Source organism: Eupeodes corollae, chromosome 2 (assembly GCF_945859685.1).
Source record: "Eupeodes corollae chromosome 2, idEupCoro1.1, whole genome shotgun sequence".
Classification (NCBI taxonomy): Eukaryota; Metazoa; Arthropoda; class Insecta; order Diptera; family Syrphidae; genus Eupeodes; species Eupeodes corollae.
In genome coordinates, this window is record NC_079148.1 from 111,477,401 (window position 1) to 111,489,441 (window position 12,041).

Sequence of the window (12,041 nt, forward strand, 5' to 3'; positions counted from 1 at the left end):
AACGTTTAGAAGAGGACTCTTGTTTTGTAGGATGAAATAATTGAGCCGGAATAGTGTTTTATCATAATCGAAGGATCTACCCATATTATGCGTATGAATTTTAAAATATTTTCGAGTGCTTTAAAGTTCAATCGTTTTGACACTTGACGAAATGACTATTGACAGAAAAAACATGCATTACAGGGGGTTGGTAGACTGTAGAACACATAGTTAATAGATTGATCAATGAAATCGTTAAGTTTTCAAGTTTTATTTAACAATACAATATTTAAATAAGAGAAACACAATTGCTCTTCAGAAAATTAGCAACACGTGAATACTTATTTTTCACAAACTTAGGGGAAAACAGAGATCCGAAGGATAGCAATCTCCAGACCTATTCCAATCGTTCCTATTTTGGATAGTTTAAGAAGAAAGAGCATTTTAAAAAGTTTTAATTTAATACCAGATGTGTTAGGTATGTTATCATAAAGTGAACTCATCAAGCAGCTGATGCCTATACTAGTTTCTAGAATTAAAATTTTTTCTACGTTCCGTATATCCTTTATCCTTTTATTTTCGTCAATGGTTAACTAATCTTTGAAAGATAAATTTAATGAAAACCTATTTACACTTGAATTGCGCATTACGTTACAATTTGAAATGTGTCAGTCTGGTGAAGAAAGATATACCTAGACAATTTTTACCTGGTCTTGGGACTTGGTTTTCTGCTTTTCTTCAACACCTTGATTGATCGAAGGTATAGGTATCAAACAATAGACAAATAGCATTTGAAATGTGTTTTTTGTTGCCTAGAAGTTTTTCTTATTGTATCATTTCTGTTATTGCAGCTTGTGAATTTTGTTTTTTTTTTATTTCTAGGTAAAGAACTAGTGCAAGTAGAATGAGCGTTGAACTCCGACTGTGAATTTTGCACATTGTGTTGTAGTACAAAAATATAACTTTCCGTGCAAAGGTGGGTCTAGGAAGGTACATAGGTATTCACTTTGTCCATTCGTAAGGTAGGAAGAGACAATTTTATTGCGATTTTGAAAAACATAATTTTAATACAAAAGAAACAATTTCCGCCGATTATGGAAGGTGGATCAAGGAGGTCAAATACCAATTGATAGATATAATGATTTAAAGCGATTGGGTGTTTTTTTTTTGCGAACAGGTCTTTGGAATTTAGATTTTTTTTCAGAAAACTGACATTTATGTAGCGAAATGATAAAAGACGTTTCTTTTTCATTTTGAAGGATTTCTGTGATTTTTTTAAAAACTCTATTTGGAAAATAAATACGCAATTATGCAGTAGGAAAGAATTTAAAGTTTAGTTGCTTTCATAGTAGGTAACATCTATTGGGCAGAGAATAAATCAAAAATTAATATTATGTCCGAAAAATGCAAAAATTACAATCAAAAACCAAATTCAGTTTTACAGATCTGTTCATAATTAAAAAAGGACGGAATTAACCTGTTGAATAATTCCAGAATAAATAATTTAAACAAAAGAATTCATATATGTACATTATATTGAACATTTTAAAAATTTTAAATTTTCAATATCCCAGGTTTGTATTTGGTAGTGAAAATTTTACTTACACTAAATCTTAGATTCTTACGATCCTATAAAGGATCATTGTGTTTGAAATGGTATTTTTTGTATTTCTTCAAGTCTTTCTATCTGTATTTTATTTTATGCATTATTAACCATTCTGGTGTCTATACAGCTATGCTAAGGAAGGTAGCTGAAAACAAACAAATGAAGTTATTAGGTAAGTTTCTATCTTCTTAAAAAAAAACTTTTTTAGCAGAACATGGTTTCGATCCACGGACCTCTGGGTTATGGGCCCAGCACGCTTCCACTGCGCCACTCTGCTTAGTGAAATTCTACTTCCTAACATTTTCCTGGTGTCCTTATTTCACAAAGTTTCTTACCTACTCATAAGTAATTCAGGTAAAGACACTTCCTTTTTTTAGAAAATACAGTTTTTATATGGAAATACATTATTATGTATATTCTTTTAAGAAAGTTGGATTGAACATTGAAACGTTATTTATAACAAGGACTTTACATTTTTTTTTCTTGAAAATTGAAAAAAGGATCTCAAGTTTAAAAATGCGTCCCACATTATTTTTACAATCTGCCAGAATTGTAATTACAAAACTACTAAAATGTGTTAAAATAAATGTTAAAAAATACAAAAATACTCAAAAGTTATGATCTTATCAGATAATAATTAAGTTCTTCTGGATTATGGTAATGGAAAATACAAGTAGTACTAGAGCGTTTCGATATAAAATTGTGTGTGTGTTTAATACCGTACAATGTATAAATTTTTGAGCTACTTTGTATTATTACTACAAGCATTTTACTTCTAGTTAGAAATCCTCGATCTTTAGAATCCTTCAATATGAATGTATCAAAAGTATTTAAGTCTTTGAATACTGTCAAAAACATATTTCTTATTTCTGTGTTTTGAATTTTTTGGAAAAAATTTTTCATTTTTACTTTCATAGATATAATTTAAGTTTAAGACTCGATATTCGATAAACTCGAGACTTTATAATTACACAAATGATCATAATAAATGAAATATTAGAAAAAATGCTGTAAGATAAGTTCCAAACCGTTGAAGCGAATTCCATTAAACATTTTTAAAAAGCTTTGCTATTAGGTCCGTTCGCGTAATTTCTGCACTAAAATTCGTAAAAAGAGATATTTTAAAGAGTGGGGGTAAAATTCTCTCACCAAATAAAAAAAGTAAGCGAACAGGAAAACAAACAAATTTTTACACAATATTACTGTCTTGTTGCTGTTCTTTGAAAATTTGTTTTTAAATTTTATAACTGACAGCAAAAGCGAGTAATTTATTTAATTTATTTGAATTTTTATCAAATTTGACAATTTCACAAATCAGCACAAAGAAATTTTTTGGGCTAAAATTCGTAGGTTGGGGAAATATTTTACGAAAAACTACGGAATTTTTGAGTAGGTACGTGAACAGGATTTGTTAAAATTTCGTATTTGTTGGTAAAATTCGACTGTTTAACGGACTGTGAACGGACCTATTATCTATTATTATTTTTCAAAGTATAGTTCTATTTTATTTTTAACGTTAACATAACATATGTACATAATTATTGTATTTATAAGGTTTCTTTACTAAAGATTCATGGAATTTAATAGATTTTGAATACAAATAAATTGAACATTTAAAAATGGAAACATCATTACACATCAAAACACTTTTTTTTATTTTTATATTCTGTATTTAATTTTGATATTTTTATATGAATTCAATTTAACAATGAAAAAAATAATAATTTGAAATAGTTAAAAAGTAATGAATACAAAAAACTCTTTTAGCAGAACATGGTTTCGATCCACGGACCTCTGGGTTATGGGCCCAGCACGCTTCCACTGCGCCACTCTGCTTGATAAATTTATTTCCTCTCTTAACTTCCTCGTTTCCTTTCATTGCAGAGTAAGTTTGTTTTTGGTTGCATGATTTTGTCGGTGTACTTCTAGCTGTCAGTTGAATTACTCTCAATCAAGGAAGCATATGCAGAATACTTAAATCGGAATCAAACCAAAACGCAAATGCCACACTTAGGAGCCAAATTGTAGTGGCATTGAAAGAAATGAAAGAACTTAGTTGGGCATGTGCATGGCTTATAACTTCCTTTGCAGTAGTTGCAGAGAAACATGAAAAAGAAACCGTGGTTTACTTTCTCTATACATTTCCAGACCAGTTCTAGAACGCCAACCTTCAAAACGGCATTCTTTAATGATCTTGATGAACTTTGAAGATCAAAGAACTGATTCCTTTCTGAACAACGAAATGGTTTAAAATGTCTATATAAATCTGTAATAACATATCTTTTCCCAATCCACCAGGTCCACCAACCTTATGGTATCAAAACGGCTCTTTCCAGCACTTATTGAGAATCATAAGTTAAGGACTAATGTGAAGAAATCGGGGAGTAGAGAAAATTAAGAATTCGTAGAAAATTACTGACCCAACTTCACCCACCACGTCTCCACGCAGGAGTCTGGGGCCCTACTATGTAACTCGATTCTACTTTTGATTCTATTCGAAACTTATTTCCGATTCTACTTTCAAATCGTATTACGTATGAAAGTAGATGCAGGTTATATCAACTTGTTTTCAAAAAATGTTCTACTTTTCAACGAGAATCGAGTTGTTTGACAGTTTAACAAAACAAACAAAAAAACATCAAATATTTGGACATGAATAATTATTACCAAAATTGACAACGTTGAAATTTTGTTTAATTTGCAAGGAAATGAAGAACGGTAGGAGCGAATTGAACACAGAAGAATAAGAGATAAATCCAACCTAATGGAGCTGAGTGAGTAAAGGTTTGTACATATATGTACATATGTACATACATACCTACATATATACGGTAGAATATTTGAACGCACTCTTAATGAAAAATACGTACTTTTGTTTTATTTCTGTTAAGAACTATCATATTTCTAAAGACGGATTTATGTTCTTACTTAACACTTCATCATCCGACATGACTACTCGCAGAAGAAAAAACGCTGTTCCGATTTATGATTAAGTTATCAGCAGCATTGAAGTTTTTGGCAACAGGAGGTGATCAAAATCAAATCGGTTACGAGAAGAACCATGTACTTGCAAAGCAAACGGTGTCAAAAATACTTGCCTAAGTTTTGACTTCATATGCCTGCTGATGATGAATTTTGAAATGAATGAGGAAGAGAAACGAAAGTCCAAACGCTAACAAAAATCACGAATTCCCGGTGTAATTTGGGTGGTAGATGGAACTCATATTCAACTGATGAGTGAGTATCTCTTACACTTTGAAAAAAAAACTTCGCTTGCAAACACATTTGATGTAGAGCCATTATTTTCGATTTTGCCTTGTTTTAAATTTTACTTTCGAGCTACGTAGTTCCTCGTTCATTCTAAAGTTCATAGAATATAGTTGGCACTACTAAAGCTATTCGATTTTTGTTAATTCGAAAGTAGTCAAATAGATACATAGTACCAATTATTCGAATTCGAGCAATTTCATTGTAGAATTGTGTTATTTGGCGGAGCAAAATCGCATCGTCACCTCCAAGTGGTGCCCGCTGGATAACCGTAAGGTGAACTAACGACGAGCGTTGGATCTATTGAATCCAAGAGCTGAGACACCTGAGCTACCTTCTCAGGAATTAGGAGCAAAAGATAAGATAATCGCTCTGAAGAACCAGTTCTGCAAGAAACCTAAATAGAAGAGGTAACTGAGCTATTTATGGAACTAAACAAAAGTTACAAAAATAAAAACAAATATGGCAATGAGTAAAACAAATAGATATAATACCCCAGGTGGCAATCCAGATAAACTGGTAAATCCACTCTCTTCGGAGATCGGTCCTATGGATTCTGGGGAGGACCAATTATTGCTTCTAGGAAATAGACGGAGTTCAAAAACACTAAGAACTCCACCAAAAATATCACCAAGGGTTACTCCATCGAAACCCCCAACGCAAAAATCAAATGACATAGAAGTCATTAACGAAAAAGGAACCATCCATGAAAAGATCGAAACAAAAGATCAGCAGTGTTTCACAAAAAACAACGAGATCCACCAAGTTGAATCCGAAAATTATTTCGATAAATGGCAAATAGAAATCTTAGCCAGAAAACAACTTGAAGCCCTTGTTGAAAGTCTTCAGCAACAAGTGAAGAGACTCGAAGAAAAAGCTTGCTCGATAAAAAGTCCGTGAAAGACAATATATCAAGTCAAAAGTCACCAGTAGTGAAAAGCCCACAAAAAACTGCTAATGAGTTTCATACTGATGAGGAAGAGCTCCTCCTTGAAACTGAAGGAAACCGAAATAAACGTAAGTCAAAGAAACGAAAAGCAGAGAGTAGCCCAGAGGCTGTTATAAAATGTCAGCAAACAGGTTCAAAATCAGATACTGCTACAAAAATGAGAGCATCCAATAAAGAAATAAGAGATTTACCTCAAAATAAGTCTCACGTTAAAGGTACCAGGCAAACTGCCCCACCCCCAATTATGATCTCCGGATTGGCAATGTTTGGCGAGCTAAAGAGCATAGTAGAAAAATGCACGAATAAGGCATGTAAATATACATCATACAATAAAGACAATTGGAAAGTCATTGTTGAAGACGCCGATGCGTATAGATCTGTCACTGAAGAATTGAACAAAAAGAAAATTCAGTGGCACTCGTACGAAAATAAAGCTACAAGATCGATAAAAGTAGTAGCAAGAGGCCTTCACTCTTCATGTGTTGCCAAAGAAATTGTCGAAGACCTTATACAAAAAGGCTTTCAAGCTCTCGATGCCAATAATCTTATTAAAAATGAGATAGTAAAAGACTCCACTGGGGTATCAACGACAAAAAAGAGATCTCTACCTTTATTTATGCTCACGTTTGAAAATAAAGAAAGTCTCGATAAGATTTACAGTATTAAATCAATTATGGGCATAGTTGTCAAAATTGAACCACTGCGAAAGTCGAAAAGTGTTCCACAATGTAAGCGCTGTCAAGCCTTTGGGCATACACAAAAATACTGCAATCGCGAGTTCGCTTGTGTTAAATGTGAAGGCAGACATGCAACCAAAAACTGTCCCATGGGCAGAGAACAGAAAGCGAAATGTGTTAATTGTCAAGGCAATCATCCTGCAAGTTACAGAGGATGTCCAGTAGCAAAAAAGTTCCAAGACACAAAAAGAAAAAACAAAACTGGGAACAAGTTTAGAAACTCAACCAACACAAAACCAGTAGTTGAAAGCAAAAAAGTAACGGTCGATAACATTACTAAAAATCAACCGGGAAAAGCAATTGCACTAAGCAAAAGTGATGAAAATAAATCCTATTCCCAGATTGTAAAAAATGTGCGGAAGAATGAGGAAACTTCTATAAAAGAAATGCTGGAACTCATCCTGAAAAGGATTGACCAACAAGATTTAAACATAAAACAGCTAAGCGAAGAAGTCGCTCTTAAAAAACAATGATGGACAGAACACTCAAAATCGCAACATGGAATGCAAACGGTCTCTTACAGCATGTATCAGAACTAAACATCTTTTTAGACATAGAGCATATAGACATTTGTTTGGTGTCCGAAACCCACCTCGCTATTGAACAAAATCTTGATAATAAATTACCAAACTATACATGTTATCACGCTCCGCACCCAGCTGACAAAGCTAGGGGAGGATCAGCAATACTTATAAAAAAGTGCTTAACACACTTTGAAGAACCAAAGTTTACTAAAGAAAACATGCAAGTAACAACAATTAGTATTGGTATAAAAAAGAAAGAATTCAAAATAGCAGCTATATACTGCCCTCCGAGGCGCTCTCCAACTGAAGAAGACTATGCAGAACTCCTACATTTGTTAGGACATAACTTCCTTGTTGGTGGCGACTTCAATGCTAAACACACCCAATGGGGATCTAGGCTCATAACAACAAAAGGTAAACGGCTATACCAAGCAGGCCGAAAATACAACTGCGAATTTTATTCTTCTGGTTCGCCAACATATTGGCCATCTGATACTAACAAAATACCAGACCTTATAGACTTTTTCGTAGTTAAAGGTATTAAACGAAATCATATAAGTGTCGAAGGTAATTATGATTTATCATCAGATCATACTCCAGTAATTTTATCACTGAGCGAAACAGAAATAATAGAAAAAAGTAATCCCAAGCTCGTGAATAACAGAACAAACTGGAACGAATTCAGAGACAAACTTGAAAATTTTATAAACCTAAGATCCCCTATGCAAACAATTGAACAAATTGATCATGAAGTAGAACAATTTATTGCTGATGTGCAGCAGGCTGCAGAAGAAAGTACTCAAACTATTTCGAATGCGAGAGAAAAAGAAATAAAATATCCTATCGAAATAAAGGAGTTGATATTGGAAAAAAGAAGAGCTAGAAGAAAATGGCAATCCACGAGATTCCCAGATGATAAGGTAGTTTTTAACCGTCTTAACAACGAATTAAAAAAAAGAATCTGTGAGTTTAAAAATGATTCACTAAGTAGATTCCTGAAAAGTCTGACGACGGATGCTTCTACAGAATACTCCTTATGGAAAGCAACTAAGCGCCTAAAAAGACCTCAGACACAAAACCCGCCGATAAAATCTCAAGATGGTAAATGGATCGGAAACCCGAAACAAAAGGCTGATCTCTTTGCTGAACATCTCGCGAATGTTTTCAAGCCATTCCCAGCAAGCACAGCTACAGATCCCTTACAGTTTGTTGACAGAAACGACGAATGTGAAATACCTTTTGTCACGCTCAAAGAAGTAAGAAGCATGTGTCAACATAAGCTGTCAAACAAAAAATCACCAGGGTACGATCTTATAACTGCTCAGGTTCTGAAAGAAATGCCTCTTATAGCCTTCAAGAAACTCCAATTTATAATAAACGCATGCCTTAAACTAAGATATGTGCCACATCATTGGAAAATTGCGGAAGTCATTGTTATACCTAAACAAGGTAAGCCACCAACAGAAGTTACATCTTACAGACCAATATCGCTTATACCAATCATGGCAAAAGTTTTTGAAAAACTGCTACTTAAAAGGCTTAACAAAATAATTGAAGAAAGAAGACTAATTCCGAGCCATCAGTTTGGATTTAGAAATAAACATTCCACGATAGACCAAGTGCATCGAATTACGGATGTTGTGGAAAAAGCACTTGAAGAAAAACAAGTATGCTCGTCTGTATTCTTAGATGTTGCTCAAGCTTTTGACAAGGTTTGGCACTTGGGACTTGAGTACAAACTGCATAGGGACTTCCCCAGGCAGTACTACGAAATACTGAAATCCTACATTACGAACCGACTCTTTAGAGTACGGTACGACCAAAATTACTCGGAACTTAAGAAAATTGAAGCCGGTGTACCACAAGGAAGTGTCCTAGGACCAACCCTGTATCTGTTATATACAAGGGATATTCCAGTGGACATCAACGCTATCATGGCCACCTTTGCTGATGATACTGCAATATTGGTGCCAGATAAATCCGTTACGAAGGCTACACAAAAATTGCAAAATGCAGTCGATAAAGTTAGTGATTGGACGCACAAATGGCGTATCAAATTAAACGAAACAAAATCGACGCATATAAACTTTACAAACAAAAACATAAACAATGTTCCAATTTTTATAAACAGTACAGAAGTACCTTACTCCAATACCGCCAAATACCTTGGAATGAATTTGGATGCAAAGCTTAAATGGAAAGAACACATCAAAAAGAAAAGAGAAGAACTAAACTTGAAGTACAGAAAAATGTACTGGTTAATAGGAAAGAACTCTGACCTATCTATCCAGAACAAACTAATGTTATATAAGCAAGTATTGAAACCCGTTTGGACATATGGCATCCAACTATGGGGCTGTACAAAGAAAACAAATGCTGAACCCATCCAAAAATTCCAAAGCAAGGTCCTTCGTGGAATAATAAATGCCCCTTGGTATATAAGAAATAGCGATCTACATCGTGACCTTCAAATTGAAATGGTTACAGAAGTGGTTAAGAAACACGCTGTATCACACAATAAGCGGCTGCAAAGTCATACTAACTCTGAAATGGAGACCGTATTAAATGTACGAGACAATGTTCGGAGATTAAGAAGAACCAAGCCTCATGAGCTGATGGGCTAAAAGCTACGGGAAAGTGTTATAACCTTAAACTTCCCCCAATGCGATTTTAAAAATTAAGAAATAAAAATCATTTGTCGATCTTTCATAGATTGGTCCTGATTCACCGGTGGTTTTAGTGCGGTAAGAGTCCCACACTACTCGGTACCGATTCTTACCGAGTGTCTTTTGAAGATTTCCATCGGATATAAAAAAAAAAAAAAAAAAAAAAAAAAAAAATTGTGTTATGTACATAGTAGAGCCCCTGTTCGACATAGGATCGAAGTGCTCATGTATTGCCGACTGTAGCTTTTCTTTGAACTATCTTCAGTTTGTCGATTTTATATATCTTGTTTAGGGCAAGTTACCACATAATTAATCCATAGTACAAAACAGGGTGTATAACGACATGTGTATGTCCACAAAATCATGTGCGATTGAAGGCCCCAATTTTCACTAAATGTTTTTCTTCAGGCATAAAATCATTTCTTCAATGCTTCACATCCAGTTTAGTTTAGGTATAAGATACATTTTACGAATTAAACATTATTCTATGAACATTCAAATATTTATTTATGTATAAAACCCTTATTTTTGTTTCTAATTTTTACGTAATCCAATTAAAACAAACAGCCAGGTGTTATTTTAAGAAATAATTTATTTTAACAAAGCAATCAAATTCTGTAAATTAAAAACATCATTATTGTCAGCACCTTCTTTGAATACTAGAACATTAAAAGTGTTAATAATACATGTTTCTAAGTCTATTAACTTTTATATAAATGTATCGTATATTTTAAATTCGTCTTAAAATTAATACAATATCACTTTTACAATATCATATTTTATCATTAATTAATTTAATTTTTTTTATATTACTAATCTAAACCTAATAACAAATGTATTTAATGAATCTGAACTTAAATTTATGCTAAAGTAAATTTAAAACATATTTTTTTGATGTTGATGACGAGACCAAAATTTACTTGTATAGTTTCAAAAATGTATCAATATTTGTTTGTTTTCTTTTTTTTTAAATTATTTTTGCACCATTATTGCGATATTTATTATTTTCAAGTCTTAAATTTTATAAATAAAATTCATAATTGAATTCCTTCAGTTTTGTAATGTTTCAATTCTTTTTCTTATATTAGATTAAATTCTTAACGAAGCGCTATAAATACTAAAAGTTCCTTTATCAATTATATTATTGTTAACATCTTATTATTTTGTGGGAGTGTCCTTTTTTGTGTAGAGAACAAAAGAATATTACATTAAACTTGATGCAATGGTGCAAACACAACAACTCGGAAACCAAAAACTATCAGTGTAAAGATTTTCTCCATTTCCTTGGAGAGCTATAAGTCGTTTCTGAACAAACTTTTGTTCACATCGAGATGTATATCCATTAGGCAGCTGACAGAGGTTAGCACAAACTGTTGATCTGAAAATTAAAAAAAATATATAACTATACAAGATCAGAAAAAAACTAAATTATTTAGGTAAAAATATTAGCATTTTGGGTACATTTTGAATTGTATTAGAAAATTTCCAATAGGAGGTTTTATTTTGATTAATCCGCTGCACTGGTTTCTCTTTTGAAGCTGTTACCATTTAACATTTAAGAACTTTATCATTACTAAATATATTAAACTATACAAATACATACGCCTTAACAACGCATTAAAACTGTCAAAATTCACTTCAGCAATGGTGAACAAACTGTTTTTTTTTTTTTCAGTTTAATCAGGGTGCTATTTCTAAAAGATCTAATCATAACCTACCACCGAGAAATGTGATTTAATAATTTAAGACTTTTTTTATGCCAATTCTCTTTAATTAATATCAGACCTTAACCATGTTAATTGTGAGATTATCGAGGACACACAGATTCAGAAGGTTCTTGAAAAAGATAATTTCTATAACCGCAGTGGTTTTTGCCTGATATTTGCCTGATATTTGTAAGTAACTTTCCCTTTAAAATAACGAAACATAAATTGATATACTCGTTTTTAACTTAAACCTCTTATTGGAAAAATCTATACAAAATGTTGAGAGATTTGAAGTTGCAGCAGTTTGCCAAATAAAGTTCTAGCTTCTTTTTAAAAAACATACAAAATACCTAATTGGCTAACAGTTCATAGTTTATGAAGTCAAGTATACACAAGTGCGAGTTTTCATTGTTGAACCATATTTCAAATCTTAAATAATTTTAAAGACTAAAGTTCGTGATGTAAACTTAAAAGTTTTCTCTTTACCTAACATAATTATATCATTCATACCTTAGTACAATGGCGTTCAAATAGGAATATAGAATTGCCTTAATCACTTTAGTCACCTTTATACAGCAACAACTTCACTCTTAAACACCTGATTAAA

The 12,041-nt window shown here is 32.7% G+C and overlaps 1 protein-coding gene and 2 non-coding genes across 7 annotated transcripts in view; all 3 read right to left on the bottom strand.

Annotated features, from left to right (window-relative positions):
• Nucleotides 1-1,790: 1,790 nt before the first annotated feature.
• Trnam-cau (transfer RNA methionine (anticodon CAU)) lies at nucleotides 1,791-1,862 on the bottom strand. Its single transcript has one exon. It is a non-coding gene; the product is annotated as a tRNA-Met (tRNA).
• Nucleotides 1,863-3,349: 1,487 nt separating this feature from the next.
• Trnam-cau (transfer RNA methionine (anticodon CAU)) lies at nucleotides 3,350-3,421 on the bottom strand. Its single transcript has one exon. It is a non-coding gene; the product is annotated as a tRNA-Met (tRNA).
• Nucleotides 3,422-10,300: 6,879 nt separating this feature from the next.
• The window catches only part of LOC129945703 (protein spaetzle 5), a 36,721-nt gene continuing 34,980 nt past the window's right edge, over nucleotides 10,301-12,041 (bottom strand). For all 5 annotated transcript variants that reach the window (XM_056055565.1, XM_056055564.1, XM_056055566.1 and 2 more), the window contains one exon: nucleotides 10,301-11,106. In XM_056055565.1, coding sequence (XP_055911540.1) covers nucleotides 10,932-11,106 — 175 coding nt within the window. In that variant the 3' untranslated portion in view covers nucleotides 10,301-10,931. The remainder of the gene's footprint in view (nucleotides 11,107-12,041) is intronic.